Here is a 17306-nt window from a genome sequence, read left to right on the forward strand (position 1 = left end):
ACCGGAGCACCTCTGCCATTTACTCAGGAGGACGGAGAAATGTTATCTGAAATAATGAACAGTGCTCTTTATTCTCTCGATATTCATATGCTTCTAGGAGTAAATGAGCCGTTCTCATTCCTGATTAATACCTATAATCAAGCAAAGCAATTGACCTACACATATTTATTTAGTTTAGGACTTGGAAGCGTATGCTTGATTAAACTCCCATGATGCATCTGAGCTAAAAATGGTACAGTGTGCCTTTAATTGTTCTGAGTCGCTCACCGTAATTTTTTTTTTTTTTAAATGGGAAAAGCTCTGTGTTTTTGGCGAGGGCAATTTCATTTGTTCCATTTCAGGGGAGATAAACTCCTGGACTTCAGTTACTTATATTTGGTAGCCCTGTGACCACGAAAACAATCCCCTTGTTTATCAACTTACTGCATTTATAGAAGTTAGCAAGTACTTCCTGGCTGGGTTTCTGAATACAGGAGTGGATTGTAATGTCAAGGCCCCTCATCGTTTCTTAGGATACCGAATAAAAGAGAGCTTAGTGCTGACCTTGTACCACCCCGTAATATATGTATAACCGGTGCCACCATTTTTTAGGAAAACTGAAGATAAAGTGCTTGTCTGTCCTGAGCAGGATTCGTTTTTTTATCCACAGTCCCTTGCATTGAAACGTATTTGCTTCGCCTCGTCTTTTCCAGAAAGTTCCGGAGTACACCTTAATCATCCAGGCAACCGATATGGATGGCCACGTGTTATACGGTCTCTCGAACACAGCCACAGCCACGATCCAGGTGACAGGCGCCGACCTCCCCTCTTCCACCGCGGTAAGAGAGAACGTCTTATGAATATTCATGTGCTGGTTCGCTCATTTGCATACGATGGTCACAGCAGAGGGTGTGCCAATGAATCCGTGCCTTCGTGTGACCTCTCATTGGCTGAGTATGAGACGGCCCACACAGAGCCCCGCTGACAGCTCACAGACCGCTAACTGCAATTCCACATTAAGTGGATCTTAATGCTCTCACACAGAGGTGCTGACCGCAGAGTGTAACAGTCTGTCATAAGGTGTCAGTGCACCCACAGTGATGGGGTACATCAAGGCTTAAAAAAGACCTTTATAATAGTCAATATATTGCTAATTATTAATGCTATTATGCCATGTTTTTTTATTTGCACAACAGAAATAAAAAAATACAACATTGAACTGAATGGACTGGATGTGTTTAGCTTGTGGGTGCAACTTCTGATTGTTTAAGGTTTGATCCAGAGTTAATGGAGGGCAAAGGGTTCTACCGAGATGTCGAGTACACCCGGCATGACGGGAGGAAGTTAGATCAAGGACTTCCCACGAGCGCTTCTTCAGGCTGCGGGGGTGTTTCTGAGCGGCCCGGTTGTCGTGGCAACAGCATACCAAACAGATCAACCGACGGGAAAAAAAAAATAAATGAAAAAGAGAGGAAAAACGCACCTATGACAGCAGCGTCCATATGGCCGCTGTTCCGGGAGCAGGCAGCCTTTAGGAGCGAGCGAGACGCGAGAGAGATCCTTGAAGTGACATCTCGGCTTCCTCGCGTCGGCGTTTCTGCTATCGTGCATTTGTGATAAATGAACGGTACATAATTAGACGCATATAAAGATGCTCCTCCATCATATGGCTATGGATGCTGAAACGCCGCACTGTCCCGGACGTGTGAAAATGACGGACTCGCCCCAGCAGGTGAAGGAGATGCAGGACACAGGTGCACCTGCGTCCATCCGGGAGATCGTGTTCCCGCTGGGGCACGTGGACGACAGCGGGGGCCTGAAGCGCAGGAAGAGGGACTGGGTCATCCCTTCCATCAATGTGCCGGAAAGCTCCAGAGGACCTTTCCCGTCCGAGCTCGTTAGGGTAAGATTGCCCTCCCCCCTGCCTCACCCAGAGTCCTTATGCCTCCTCAGAACCCTGGAAAATATCATCTTCATGAAATCCCAAGTCACACATATGAGTGACAGTTCGCTCATCTCGTCCCCTTCATTTCCTGTACACCCATCCATGTAAAGCAGGAGACCAAAAAAACAAAGCAAATCAGTGCCGTCTAGGACCATAAAGTCACATTTTGAATAAAATCAGCCCCATTACACAGTGTGTCCTAACCCGAGTGCATCCAGGCTGTCTGCATAATACCTAATCCTCAGAATTAGGGACTGACAGTGTTTTGGTTTATGGATGTGCTGACACATGCAGGCAGGGTGGTGTTTTCTGCATTAAGAAGGAGAAAAAGAGGATAGACTGATGGCTCAAACTAACCCGTTTTCTATATACAAGACAGGTTTTTGGAACAGATTGGAACCCATGGGACTGCTGATTCGATTGGTCTCTGCTAATCAGTTTTAATTACGTTTTAATCACTTTTATAACATTGTATTCCTATGAGTGTAACAAGGTAATTGATAGACCCTCCTGTTCACCATCTATTGCACATCCTGCCCCACATCCCACTCTCACATCCCCCTTTTCACATCCCCAGATCCGGTCAGATCACGACAAGAATCGGTCGCTCCGATACAGCGTCACCGGCCCCGGTGCAGATCAACCCCCGACTGGAATCTTCATCATCAACCCCATTTCTGGGGAGCTTTCCGTGACAAAGCCTCTGGATCGGGAGCAGATAGCCAGCTTCCACGTAAGACGAGCACATCTCTCCTCTTGGACATGTATTTACCCCCTTCCCTTTCAGAATCCTTCCGATTAGGGAATATGCCATTCAGTCCAAATTCAAACCATAATATTTAAAATAAGTGGGAAGATACCACGTTACCCTGACTTGTCTGTGTTCAGAGTGTGGGCAGACTTAAAATATAGCTTCTTTGTTGGGGAGAGGGGGTGTTGAGCTACTTTTGAAGAGACTTGGCAATCTCATCTTTATTCAGTCTACAGATATTTATTCATTAATGCTTTGTTTAAATCAGTAATCATGCCACACATTCCAGAGTGCGCTGCACAATGCGAAAGATTGATTGAAGAACGTTGAATTGTTGCTAAGCACAGGCTCTGGGGAACATCGGTTAACTGAAAATCTGTTGCGTTAACGAGCAGTATGAAGTGCTTAGAAAAAGCGTGTCGTATCGAGGCGGGAGATGAAGCCGGACTAAGGCAAGTTTCTTTGGCGTTAAAAAGCTTTCTAAGCCATGATAGGAGAAAACGCAAGAGTTATCTGCTCAGCTCTGCCACAGAGTGAACGTGGATCCTGGCGGCTGAGGTCCGATATTTCCTGCAGCTGAGAGCCCATGCTGTGGACCTCAACGGGAATCAAGTGGAGAACCCCATTGACATCTCCATCAATGTGATCGACATTAACGACAACCGGCCCGAGTTCGTGCACCAGATCTGGAACGGGACTGTGCCAGAAGGTTCCAAGCCTGGTAATGGACTAATCGTGTCGTAAAAAAGGGCAGGCTCATGACATCATCAAGGCGATCGTTTATAGTTAGTTAATCTCTGCGATTTTACGATGCGAGGCGTCCATTTTCTTGATTAACTGTGTTAGGATTTCCAGGAAATGCCGTCTAGCTGTCGTAGACTCTTTTTTTTTTAAACAACAAGAACAAAAATATGATCTTGTTTTTCTGAAATCGTTAAGTTGAGTGATAGACTGTGAGCTTTTGTGATCTTACCGACGTGATCTTTGCTTGCACTCTTAGGCACCTATGTGATGACAGTCACCTCCATTGACAAGGATGACCCCAAAACAGTCAACGGGATGCTACGGTACAAGATCCTGGCCCAGAGTCCAGACACCCCCTCCAACAATATGTTCACCATAAACAACCAAACTGGAGGCATCATCACCATGGCTGCCGGTCTAGACCGTGAGGTGAGTGTCTAAGATGAAGGAGTCTACGTCTTTGGTCTACGACTGAATCTAATGCCTTGCAAATGTCAAAATAATTTGAAATGAAATAAAATGGTCTCCATTATCCTCTTATACATTCCGCTCTAGGACTAAATTAGACGTTGCTAGTTGTGATTAATACTGATAATTAGGAGAAGCTATTGACCTATGGGTATTTATTTAGTTTTATACCTAATGTGTGTGCTTGATTAAACTCCGACTTTACAATTGTAATATAAATGGTGCAGTTCTTTAATTGTTCTACCTCGCTGACTGGAATTTGGAAAAAAGGCCGAACTCTGTCTATTTGGCAGTTTGATTAGTGTCCATTGAGGCGACACTGCTGGACTCTCGCTATGTACATTCGGCGGTATTGAGAAATGCTAATGGCGTGATTGTAATTTGTCCTGCTTTCTCAATAGCCAGAAAGCCGGTACTGATTTTGAAAAGGGAAAGGATTTGTAATATCCAGCACCTCCCAGTACTTTTCAGGGTCTTAAACGAAGTGAAAAGTGGCGTCTCCCAGCTCTGTTTCTTGATTTTATAAAGCAGATTAATGATAGCTATAGTGGCTGTAGTTATTTTCCTGCATTACTACTGGGTAGGCGCTCAGTAATAGTGAAGAGACGTGAGGATTAGTCCCCTAAACGGTGGCAAAATGGTGACTCCTTACGCATATTAATTTCCGCTTAGGCTGCCTGGCATTACAGCCTAAAACCTTCCTTACCCTCCTCCACTGGACTTTTGCAGAAAGTACCGCAGTACACCCTAATCATTCAGGCCACTGACATGGAAGGAAATGCAATGTACGGCCTCTCGAACACAGCAACCGCCGTGATCCGCGTGACTGACATCAATGACAACCCTCCGGAGTTCACGACCTACACGGTGAGTGAAAAAGAGAGAGATCCTCATGAATATTCATGCTTGCCATTGCTTACTTGCATATGATAATGAGAGCAGAAGGCTACTGGAGGACTGATGTGACATTCTGGGGAACATGGGTCATGGGGACTTCACACCTTTACGCGATCTAGTCTTTGACAGACAGGCTGGAAGTGGGGCGACCCACGCAAAGTGGCATTATGTATTATGGATATGTAGTAATAGCCTATGAATTCTGTCTTAATACAGGCATTGAAATGCTTCTGTATTGTATTAATGCATCATTGTACATTGTAATAAAGCAACTTGGCACACTGCCATGAGAATTCTGTACTACAAACAGCGTCCAAATATCAGCAATCTATTAAAGGAACATGCGTGCAATAATATTCACATATAGCTCTAGTGTGCCAGGAATGTACCGGCAACGCAGTTTCTAGATTCATGTGTGTGTGTGTGTGTGTGTGTGTGTGTCTGTGGTGGTGAGATATTTTTTGGACCACGTATCGTCCTCCTTGCAGTTCTACGGGGAGGTTCCAGAGAATCGGGTAAACATCGTTGTCGCCAACTTAAGCGTGACTGACAAAGACCAGCCCAACACACCTGCCTGGAATGCGGTGTATAAAATAATCGGCGGGGATCCTACGGGCAGATTCACAGTCCGCACAGATCCTGCGTCTAACAAGGGCCTGGTTACCGTTGTCAAGGTAAGGCTCGGTGTGCAAGCCTTGCTGTTTGAATTCTTAAATGCACAGAAGGCCTCTTTTAGTATTTGTCTGAAGCAAATCTGTTTTTTGATTACAGGCACTGCTAATGCAATTGAAAGTTAATTTTTTATATATTTCATATTTTTTAACGAAAACAAGCTTCGGTAAATCAAGTGGCACTATTTTATTGTTTGTTATGCTCTCTTTGGTCCCACTGGCTCCTTTCAAGGTTTAACAATGGACAATTATCCATTTCTTTTCCAGCCTATCGACTACGAGGTCAGCCGGACGTTTGTGCTAACGGTGATAGCAGAGAACGAAGAGTTCTTAGCCAAGGGCATTCACCTCCCCCGGCAGTCAACAGCGACTGTCTCAATCAGGGTCATTGACGTGAACGAGAGCCCTTACTTCGAGCCAAACCCCAAGCTCATGAGGCTGGAAGAGGGCATGCCAGCGGAGTCGATGCTAACTGTCTTCACAGCCCAAGATCCCGATCGCTTCATGGAGCAGACAATAAGGTTCTATTATATGCCATTTTAATGCTGCCGGCTTCTTGAAACCTATTTCACATCTTGCAGGAAATGAAGTCTTCCACTTATTTTTACTTGACTCATGACTTGACTTTTCCTGTATCCTTACCAATGCCAAGACAGTGTGCCAGTATCACTCCACAAATAAGGCAGAATAAAGTTTGTTCAGTTTTGTCTTCTTGGTGTTTATGTTCTCAGATACTCTAAGCTTTATGATCCGGCCAACTGGCTGAGGATCGACCCAGCGAACGGCCAGATTTCCACAATGGCTTTGCTAGACAGAGAGTCACCCTACGTCCAGAACAATTTATACAACGCCACGTTCCTTGCCTCAGACAACGGTAAGTCGGCACTTCTCTCTCGAGGTTGTGCCGATCGTTAGGCGCCTTGATGGCTTAATGACCCGCTAATTGGTCCTGGCGCTGGAGAAGTTGTCTCTGAACAAGTGCATCTTCTCAAGGGGCATTGAGACTCAAGCAGTAGGTGAGGATTCCTGGGAGCTGGATACTTTCATTAATCTGCTCGAATAGGAAGACTGCCCACTAATTTGAGAAGCTGACTGAATCATCCCGTGAATACATAGAGGGCTAACTGTTCCCCTGCTGCTCTCAGATCAGTTTTGTTATTCCAGCTACGTAGTCCAATCCAGATGGATCACTCACCTCCAGATAGATGATCTTCCCCTGAGACGTGGCTCTCAGTTTGTGATTAGACCTGAGTGCATTACACCTTTCCATGATAATTGCTCTTAATAACCTCCTTTTACATGTGCCATTTTCCAAACTGCTTATCCTGCTAGGTCGCGGGGGGTCCAGAGCCTATCCCGGAAGCAATGGGCACGAGGCAGGGAACAACCCAGGACGGGGGGCCAGCCCATCGCAGGGCACACTTACATACACTTCACTCACACATTACAAAATAGTTACAATACGGTACAATGCACTATGCAATGCTCAATCCAATGTATGTCAAAGCATACTCTATATTGCACAATGCGATACAGGAAGGAGGGTGTCCAGAAGTCTCCATGTACAGTAGTAGCAATGATTTGCATCTAGGATAGGTATGGTTAATTATATGTACACCATGAGGGTGTTTGTGTTGATTGCATTCTTATGGTCTCTAGACGGTTACCAGAGTGCAGTTTTTGGAACAGGTGTTGTCTGCGGCGAGAAAAGCCAATGATTTTCCCAGCGCACTCTCTTACTCTGGATTCATAAAGTTCCTGGATTGAAGGAAAGCTATAGCCAGTAATCTTTTCTGCAGACCAGACAATACGCTGTAGTTTCCCTCTGGAATGATTGAGGATGAGAGGATGGACTCAATGATCCCACTGTATTATTGGATTAGTACTGCTTGGGGAGGGATACATTTCTTCAGCTGCCATAAGAAGTACATCCTCTGCTGTCCCTGATTCATGATATTGGCGATGTTCTCGCCCTGCTTGGGGTTCTTGGAGAGGACAGTGCCCAGGAATGACTCAACCATGTCAACTGTTAAGTCATTTAAGACAAGTAGGAAGTGCAGAGAGTGGCTGCCTCTAAAAGTCAACTACGGTGCCTGTTGCCTTCTAACAGTCCAGTCAAGATCTGGATCATTTTGATGGCACCAGGATGATGCATGTTCCACCACTTGTCCCCCATTGGAGTAAAGACCTATTCAAGTTACATTGTCAGCAATTATTTGGAGTTTGACAGACTGGTCATCAGATATACAATCACTTGGGCCCAGAGAGAAAAGGAGAGGAAAAACATGCGCCCCCCCCCCCCCCCCCCCGAAGAGAATCAGTGCTGAAGACCAGGGGGGGTTTGACATGTGTTTGCCCAGCTGCATACATTGTTTCCTGTCTGTCAGAAAGTCTGTAATCCACTAACAGATGGAACCCTGTAGGTTTCGCTGGGTCAGCTGTGCTATTATCTTCTTTGAAATGATGGTGTTGATTGTGGAGCTAAACTCCTGGTGTATTATGGAGCAGGGGGTTTATTAGTTCTATATGAAAACTGCAGGGCATCAAGGAGGCTTACATTTTTTACATTTTGTGTGGTGAGTTAGATATCTGAATGTCTTCATATCTAGAGATGTCAGCGTGAGAGGTCTGTAGTCACTGAGGCCGGTGATCTGAGTACAGGGATGATGGCGGGGGCCTTACACAAGCAGGCAGAGTACATAAGACCAGAAATTGATTGAAAATATAGCCAGAGACAGTTGATCTGCACAGTACTTGAAAGCAGTAGGAGTGATTTGATCAGGACCATTTTCTAATGTTTCGTTTTTTTTTCGAAGAGGTGGTTGACTTGATGATTATCAGGGTTGAGGGAGTAGCTGGGTGGAATGGTTTTCACCAGCTGGAAGCACAAATAGCTCAAGAGTTGCGGGGTGCAGGGGAGGAGGTCTGCACCTTGTTGTTTAATGAACTGTGTTCTTCTAAAGGACCATAAAAATGGTTTGATTGATTGGGCATTTCAGGGTCTGCTCTGCAGCCAGGTGATTTCATTTTGTGTTCAGTGATGTATTGAACTCTCCTCTACACTGTTGAGCAGTCATTGGAGGAAGACTGTCCTGTAGTCTGTCGGAATATTGTTTTTTAGCAGTTCTTATGTTTTTCTCTAGAGACCAGACATTCGAGAGAAATATCCCCAGGACCCATGGTCTGAATCCCTGCCTTCTCAAGCGCGAGACCATTGACCCCTTCTGTGCTGTGCTTCTTGTTTGTGACAAATGTTCTCCCAGATAATATAGTTAGTATTTTTACTGATGTTGTGAGAATATTCAGATAAAGGTAACATGATATGATGTGTCTAATACTGAGAAGCATGTCTTAAGTATGTGGTTCCTGGCCCTCCCTCGACAGGCATCCCACCGGCAAGCGGAACAGGCACACTGCAGATCTTCCTGCTGGACATCAATGATAACGCGCCGCATGTGTTCCCACGTGAGGCAGAGATGTGTGAGAGGCCTGAACCCAATGGGATTAACATCACGGCCATCGACGGGGACATCCACCCCAACGCAGGACCCTTTGCCTTCGAGCTAAGCAGTCGGCCCTCAACCGTGAGAAGGAATTGGACCATCACTCGCCTCAGTGGTGTGTTACCTTGTGACCGAATCGCTTTCTCAAGTTTGTATTTTGTTGTCGATATTTTTGGCTTTTTTTGTTCAGTACTAGTAAGAGGACGACACATTATTTGAAAAGGACATTGCTGCTTAATTAGTGCCAATCAGTGTGTCTGAAGGGTACGAGTGTTTAGCAATGAAGGGTGACAGTCTCTTCAGGGTTATCACTTGAGCGTGCAGAATTGATAAAAGGTCACCTCCCCCCCCTCGTGACGTTTCAGGGAATTATGCCCAGCTGAGCCTAAGAATCAGCTACCTGGAGAGTGGCATCTACGAGGTGCCCATCATTATCACAGACTCAGGGAACCTGCCCATGGTCAACACGTCGTACCTGCGGGTCAAGGTGTGCCAGTGTGACCACAACGGCGATTGCGTGGACATGGAGCGCATCGTGGCTGCAGGCCTGGGCACCGGTGCCATCATCGCCATCCTGCTCTGCATCATCATCCTGCTCAGTAAGCCCTGCCCACATTGGCCCTTCCCCACCGTAATTCTGCCCACTCGTGAGGGAGTGTATGGATTGAACCAGACCTGCTGTATCTTAATGCTAATAAGGTCTGAAATAAGATCTGGCGTTCATTTGCTGACCTCTTGTATGTTTGCTTTGGTCCTCATTCTGACCTTCCCCATGTCTGCTTCAGTCCTGGTTCTCTTGTTCGTGGTGTGGATGAAGCGGCGGGATAAAGAACGGCAAGCCAAGCAGCTGCTCATCGACCCTGAGGACGACGTCCGGGACAACATCTTGAAGTACGACGAAGAGGGAGGTGGCGAAGAGGACCAGGTAGGCCGGCCCCCGCAGCAGGAAGCAGAGCGCAGAACCGTCAATGACATGGCCTGGTTCAGACAGAAGTCCACTAGGGTGTAATGAGGCGGGCCCCCACGCTCTCTTCCCCGAAGGTGGAAGTCACAGTGAAACTGTAAAAGACGCTGGGGGAGGATGACGGTTGTCTGCAGTGTGTCAGCAATCCTGGTTCATATGTCGGTGTCTGTGCAAATAATCGCAGCCGGGGAGCCGCATGGCAGGCGAGGAACCTGCCCTTCTAGCCCCCTACTGTGAGGGAAATTAAAATGTCATACTGATCCAACGCACTCGTTCATTTCCACTCAGCCGGCTCCTGCACACCCACTCACTCTGCCGGAAGCCGGCTTTGCTCAGCTGGCCACCTCGTCCGGAGACGCATCGCCTGGTCAGACTCCCTAAAGCGCTGTGTCCGTTTAGCGTAAATAACTGGACGTTTTCTGCCCATGCTGAAATATAAAACTCGTGATCTGGGAGTGACCAGAGGGCAAAAAATAGGGATAATGCACCAAAGTGCGTATCTCCGTCAGTGTGAGAGGTGCCAGATCACCTTGGTGAGGGACAATTCCCACCAGGCCCATGTGATAGGCAGCACAAAAATAAATGTGAATGTCGCTGATGGTCCTCACTGATCTCTGCGGCTGGGCCGATGCCGTGCCATGTTCACCTGGTGTTAAGGGAACAACGAGAAAACCAAACGCCAGATGAAAACAAAGCTTCTTACGGATCATCTGTTAAGTTATGACTGTCCTTATGTGTCCTTCTGATTAGTGGATTGAGGGTTCTGTGCCTCGGCGGTCTAAAGGGGGGTGGTTTCTTAGCGGAGACGTTCGATACAGAAAAGGCAACACAGAAGAGGTGGTGTTTCAGGGTGGCTGTTTGGAGCCGGCAGGGTTAGGAGTCCGGAAGCTTCTATCGGATCAGTTCAGTTTCCACTCAATGGTTCCAAATGCAGAGCTGGGGTGGGGGTGGGAGGGGTTGCAAAGGAAAACCATACTGTTCCGGAAAACCCTGACCTCCACACTAAAGCCGTATGGAAGAAAAGACTTTTTCAGCTCCCAGTTAAGAAGGACACATGCTTTCTGGCATCCATTAACTTGCCCTGGGGGCAAATGGGACACAGCACAGCTAAGAGGAAAGTCGACTCAGTCCTGCTTTGTGTGCATAGTGTTGGGGGGGGGGGGGGTAGGGAGGTGATAGATTACTAGGGGTCTCATAAAAAATAGCAATACATCATAGGGAGCAGCCGTTACCCTCAGGGAACCGAGGCTGCAGTGTACGCATTTTTTTCCAAAATTGCGACTGATTTGAATCTGCAGTCAAGCTTCTTCAAGTGCCCGCCGTGTTTACTGCTCATCCCGGGGTATATCTCACTGCCGGCGTAATTCAGACGCCGCGGACTATTGAACTCGAACGTAAATGGACATTAGGAATTGAAGGATCTTAAAGAATACGCTTCCATTAATGTCACACGCTAGGACTGTGCCGAAATCTAAGGTGAAATGGACACGCAGCCCGGGATTAAAATTAATCAAGTCCTCCTTGCCTCGTCATCTCGCAAACATTCACCATAAATCAGTGATTATGTTTTGAATGGGTCTGGAACCGCCCTCTCCCCAAGAAAAGTGGGCCTTAAACTGCCATGTGATTAACAGGATTACGACCTGAGTCAACTCCAGCAGCCGGACACGATGGAACCCGACACCATCAAACCCGTCGGCATCCGGCGTCTTGACGAGAGGCCGCTGCACCCCGAGCCACAGTACCCGGTCCGGTCCGCCGCACCCCACCCTGGAGACATCGGCGACTTCATTAACGAGGTACTCTGGGGAGGAGGGACAAAAATCAGCCAGATTTACTAACTCAATGGGGAGTCCTTGTTGTTTATGACGCTAATTTGTTTACGCCGTTCATTAGAATATGCGAATGCTGCCTGGGACCGCATCTGATAAGCACATTTACAGGAACGCAACAACTGAAAATCAACCTTAAGATATTAATGTGGGACTCCTTGTCATCTTGATAGCCTCACACTGTGAACTCGGTCTGCACCGGAGAAGGAATTTAATATTTTAAACAGGGCCACACCAAACCAAGCGCTAATGAGATTGGTGAGAGGCACGTTTAAATTAAATCGGTAAAGAATTAAACACTCGCAGTAGCAGGAAAAACCCAAAGTAATTATCCTCGATCTAAACAGCAAGTTCTGTGGTTTAATCGGGTCTGTATGCAAATTCATAGTCCCGGGAGCAAAAATTTCACCAGGGTGGTTCACATTCCGGACAGCTTGTTGGATTTTCGTTTTCGGTTCTCTTCAGATAAATATGTCAAGCATTTCTATCCATCCATCGATCCATCCACAGTGTATTCAGTATAGCTGACAGCCTGGAGTCCTTGCCAGCAAGTTCAAATGTGCAAAGGACGATAGTGTTAGACGAATCTCACACGAAAACACAAGAAGAACATGCAAACTCCACACGCACATAGGCGGGGGTCATCCCTATGCTATGTCTACACACCCATATCCGTATAGTTTCAGCAAAACTTTTCTTAGAGTATATTTCATGAAAAGCAAAAGTTCATTAGGAGCTCTATTCAACATCCGTTGGCCGTACTGATCAATATTTAAAGCATCTTATGTGCCTCAGTAGCTTAGGTAGATCAGAAAGCTTCTCAGAAGGCCTACGAATTATAGCACTCCCACTCTTATTCTCGGTTGTAGGATGAGAGCCGGATGTAGCTCATTTGGTTAGGCATTTGAGTCTGCCTGGAAGGTCATGGGTTCAGATCCCATGGCTGGGAGAATAATTGTATGACAGTCAGGCTCTTAACCCCAACTGCCCCAGGGGCACTGGCCAGCCCTGCTCTCTAGCCCCAGTCTTTCCTCACGCATATGTCACTGGACTAAAATGTCTGAATATGCAATCAGAGGTGTTCACCTTTTGTTTCTACCTGGTTTGAAGTCACGTAGTTCTGAATAAAGGGAAAAGTTTGAATGTCTGGCACTTAAGGTCATTTTGGGGTGACCCAGAAGCGGTTGCATCAGCGACGTCACGCACGTCTGCACCCACGTGCCGCGAGTCCTCTGTAACCTCCCGTAGATACGCCTGGATATTGCTGGATCCAGGACCGCCAACTGCCAGGCACCTGTCAGGCATGGGGTCTGACCCAGTCAGCATCCGACATGTAGGGCTTACAGTTCTTCAACTAGACAGCCCCTGGGGAGTACTTGGTTCAAGTCCCAAGGGGCACTGTGCCTGCTTAGGTAGTTACTCACTGCTCATCACTTACATTTCGGCTCGCAGAAGAACCCGAACGATGAGGTTTGGGAGTGAGAGGAAGTCAGGAAAACACTGAACTTAAGACTTTTTTTTTTTTCCTAATATAAAAGTAATGTGCCATTCAAAAGATTTAAGGGGGATAAATCATTGCCTGTCAGGATTGATCCTGTGAGCTGATGCAGTGGCCAGCCGAAGGGACGACTGCAGGCCCCACTGAAGAAGCAGCTCCTCTGAAGTGCGTGTGTGGAGGGCCTGCCCCCGCGGCCAGGCTCCCTTCATCCGCACTCCCCCAAACACCAGACACAAAACATCCGGCAGCCAAGACCGACAAGCTCTGCTTGTAATCTCTCTGATGGGGGGGGGGGGGGGCCGCATGTGGCCGGACGTTCTTACATATCAGTGGTGGGGGGGGATGGGGGACAGATGTCAAAAAAAGATATTTCTCACCAACTAAAAATCAAATATGGTATTTGAAAGCTTGCCTGACGAACTGTGGGATATATAGTATTTTTGTCATATGTATGTAGTTCCCAGACTTAAGTCCCTAGTCCCCCACCCCCCCAAGAGAGCTTTGTTATCCATGCTATGTTTGTGTGGTGGTTTGTTAGACAAAGGGAGCTGAAAGTAAGGCCTGGGAATCAGTGGGAGGGCCTTCCAGCCCAAGCGGGCGATCCCTCTCGTCAGGCCATGTCAGACGGCGGAGAAGAGACAGCTTTCACTGTAACGAGTGACCCATCTGTCATATTTAGCATTAAATTATTAGTCTTGTAGCCCTGAGCAACCGTTTAACAAGAGTTAGCGAGCAGAAAATCATTTCCGAACCATGGTGGCGTCTTCAGGCAATTACAGAAATGCTGGGTGTGAATCGGGCAGTAAATCATTCCTGCGCTGAATAAATGCCTTTTCCGATTCCAACCAAACGTCGTTTTCAAGAGTCGCTTTTCGCCCGGGACATGTAACGGGAACATGTAGGGTGATAGAGTGACCCACTTCCCTCCGTTCCTGGGGACGTAAGACTTTTACATAAGCCGTGTTTTTGGGGCACTTACCCAAGCGTGTTGGGTGGGTGGGTGGGTGCGGTGCCACACGCTGGTCCAACAAAGCATTGGAAACGGATAACGGCTCACAAAAACGTCTCAGGAATCATGCCTGGCGGCCTCATTCTTCAAACGAGCCCTGGTTTATAATCGGGCCAATTTCCAAAACTTTTCATTTTAAAATTTGTTTTGAGGAATAAACACTTTGGTGCCTTATTTGTGGGATTCCAAGTATAAAATAAATAGCACAGTGATGCTTTATTGGTCCCCAAGGGGAAATTCTCTTTTCTTCCATCCCATCTTGCTCGCCATGAGACGCATAGACACATATACAGGTGAGAGCAAGTTTGAGGGTCGCAGCGTAGTCAGCCCGCATGCAGCAACCATGGAGATTAAGGGTCTCGCTTGAGGACCCAATGGCCACGTCAGCCTGCCGGCCCAGGGATTCGAACCAACAACCTTTTCATCCCAGGCACTAACCTGCTAAGCCAGTCATGTAACAGACCTGTAGTGCTGACAGAATATAGGGGTAGTTGATTTGGTAGTAAACAATAACTTTTAAAATTTCTTACAGGGACTTAAGGCTGCTGACAATGACCCCACAGCCCCGCCCTACGACTCCCTGTTGGTGTTTGACTACGAGGGCAGTGGCTCCACGGCAGGCTCCCTGAGCTCCCTCAATTCTTCAAGCAGTGGGGGCGACCAGGACTACGATTACCTCAACGACTGGGGGCCACGCTTCAGAAAGCTGGCCGACATGTATGGCGGGAATGACGACTAGCCAGGAACATGGCAGGCAAAGGGAAAAAAAATTAAAAAAATCAACGATGAAAATAATAATGAATCAAAAAATAAAAAGAAAAAACGTGACATATTTTCTTTTTTTGTGGGACGTGGACTCTTAAAACCGAATATTCCCGAAAGAGCTCGAGCAGCAGTGGGTAAAAGGATACGAGAGTGAAGCTAGCTCAATGTTGTCGTCTTCTCACACGTTCACTTGTTGAAGGCTTTTGCCCAGGCCGCTGTCCGGCTCCGGGGGTCAAAGTGCACATCAGAGGACTGTCGGTTCGGTGTTAAGATCGCCCAGTTACACTTGAATTACACAGTACAGAAGCACTGGGATTTAACGTGCCTTTTTGTACATTTTTGGATCCGAATGATTAGTTTTGTTTGAGGCTTTAAGGGTACTGAGTTTTTTTTTTCGGTGATTTCCGAAACGTGTTCAATTGTTCGCTCCACATGTTTTTGGTTAAAGTTGCAAAGTTAAAATGTTTGTTGGCGACAGTTATTTCAGTTCATTACGCGAAGTCAGAGACCAACAAAAGAGAGATTCGGCAAAAGTAAAAAAAAAAAAAATCTAGACAATGTACAGTTCACTTCATTAATATTTTCTTTTTTTTTTCAGTGGAAAAAAAAATGAAGCAGATGTTTGCAAATTAAGGGAGTCATGAATGCTAATTTTGTAGAGGAATAACTTTCTTTTCTGGAGTGGTGTAGTATTTTACACAAGTGTTTATTTTGTTCCGATATATTTCAGTCATCCTATGTTTTTTTTGTTTAATTTCCCCTTCTGTAAAAATTTGTGTACATACTTTTTTTTCTTTTTTGTCATTGACTTCAGAGGAGTGCATAAAGTTCAAAACTTGTATATGTATAATTTGGACTACAGAAAAAAGTTTTTGCATGTTTCTATCTTTTCACTATAAAAACGTATTTCCAAAATTTATTTACAAAAACACGAAGGACATGAGACGACCGGGTACATGTATCGAGTACAATGTATGAGATTTTTTTTTTGTAAAAAAATGACAAAAAATAAAAATAAAATAAATAAAAAGGCAAAATTAAACACACCGACACAGCCGTTTGGATTTGTACTGAGATATGCGTCGTGGAACTGTTGGCGCTGATGTCTGAAGGAGCTTTAAGGCTGAGATGCTTTTGTCAGTGGTCTTTTGGACAGTATGAAAAGGATTATACATCTCTGACCCCCACCATCTGAATTAAGCGGCCGTTTTGCAGCTACGAACTGTATTTTTGTGTGTCTGAATCAGCTCAAAGGAACAAAAAAAAAAAAGATTTTCTCACAGTGCCTGGAGCATTTCTTGGATGGGACTTCATTTTTCTTTTTTCTGCCCTCTTTTCGATTAAAACCGGGGGTGGAGAGATTTGAGCAGCCCCCGTGTGACTGTGACATCCCTTTACTCGTTCTGAATTGTTGTAGGTGTGTTGATTTCCAGCAGCGTTATGTCCCAGAATGGAGAGTAAGCCAGCTGGTGGGAATGCAGTCCAGTCAAAACCCAGTTATGTACTTTTCACATGACGCTTGTTCTGGTCACCTAACTGCTCTCAGGGTCCACAGCTAAATGAACCGGAACGTCTATCATTCCCTTCTGACCACATCCCCTTTCCGTTACCCAACAGGGTGGTCCAGTCCATGTGAATTTCCTCCAAAAAAAAATCCCTGGGGTGAACACTAAAGACCCCCTTAGATTTGCTCGTCCTTCTGCCATGTTGCTAAGTGAAACGGAACAGGGCTGGCGTAAACCTCCGCAAAGAGCAACAACCCCTCTAGCATTTGAAAAGCTAACACTGACGCATCGAGCAGACGTATGTCACATATAAAGAGACAGAAAGTTCAATGGCCATATCATCTGATCTGTAATAACATTTGTCTTCAATGAGTGGAATTCAACCAGTATATTTTCACTGAGGGAGATTTTATTGTGTCCTTTGTGAAGCTAGTCTCATTAATATTCTGTCAGGACCCACATTATCATCACTGGCCTTCTCATAAAAACCTTCTATTAATTGTATGTTTCAGTGTTTTTTTTTTTTTTTAATCACTCCCACCTTTTTTTCTTCGCTGCGAAATCTGCCAGTTACTCTGTGTGCCGTGTGGGGATTTGTCCCAGTCATTTACGGCGAATGAAAATATAGCTCTCCGCTAATTTAATTAGCATCAGAGAACATTTGTGAAGTAATGTTCTACTCTCTTAAATTGGATTTCTAAATGAAAGTTAGCGACTCAGAGCCCTGAAAATCGGTCCCCAGACTGAGTGACCGATTTTCCTCCACACTTCCTTG

The 17306-nt window shown here is 46.0% G+C and overlaps 1 protein-coding gene across 4 annotated transcripts in view; it reads left to right on the top strand.

Annotated features, from left to right (window-relative positions):
• Positions 1–17031, top strand: part of LOC125740709 (cadherin-2-like) — a 52959-nt gene extending 35928 nt beyond the window's left edge. The window contains exons 8-21 of one of the 4 annotated variants that reach the window (XM_049012237.1): positions 693–818; positions 1709–1882; positions 2502–2657; positions 3252–3396; positions 3676–3848; positions 4617–4754; positions 5273–5458; positions 5723–5976; positions 6187–6329; positions 8840–9073; positions 9324–9557; positions 9744–9883; positions 11557–11721; positions 14794–17031. In XM_049012237.1, the coding sequence (XP_048868194.1) occupies positions 693–818; positions 1709–1882; positions 2502–2657; positions 3252–3396; positions 3676–3848; positions 4617–4754; positions 5273–5458; positions 5723–5976; positions 6187–6329; positions 8840–9073; positions 9324–9557; positions 9744–9883; positions 11557–11721; positions 14794–15000 (2475 nt within the window). In that variant the 3' untranslated portion in view covers positions 15001–17031. The remainder of the gene's footprint in view (positions 1–692; positions 819–1708; positions 1883–2501; positions 2658–3251; positions 3397–3675; positions 3849–4616; positions 4755–5272; positions 5459–5722; positions 5977–6186; positions 6330–8839; positions 9074–9323; positions 9558–9743; positions 9884–11556; positions 11722–14793) is intronic. The other 3 variants (XM_049012238.1, XM_049012239.1, XM_049012240.1) reach the window with 3 other exon arrangements.
• The last annotated feature ends 275 nt before the right edge of the window (positions 17032–17306 follow it).

This window comes from Brienomyrus brachyistius, chromosome 4 (assembly GCF_023856365.1).
Source record: "Brienomyrus brachyistius isolate T26 chromosome 4, BBRACH_0.4, whole genome shotgun sequence".
Lineage (NCBI taxonomy): Eukaryota > Metazoa > Chordata > Actinopteri > Osteoglossiformes > Mormyridae > Brienomyrus > Brienomyrus brachyistius.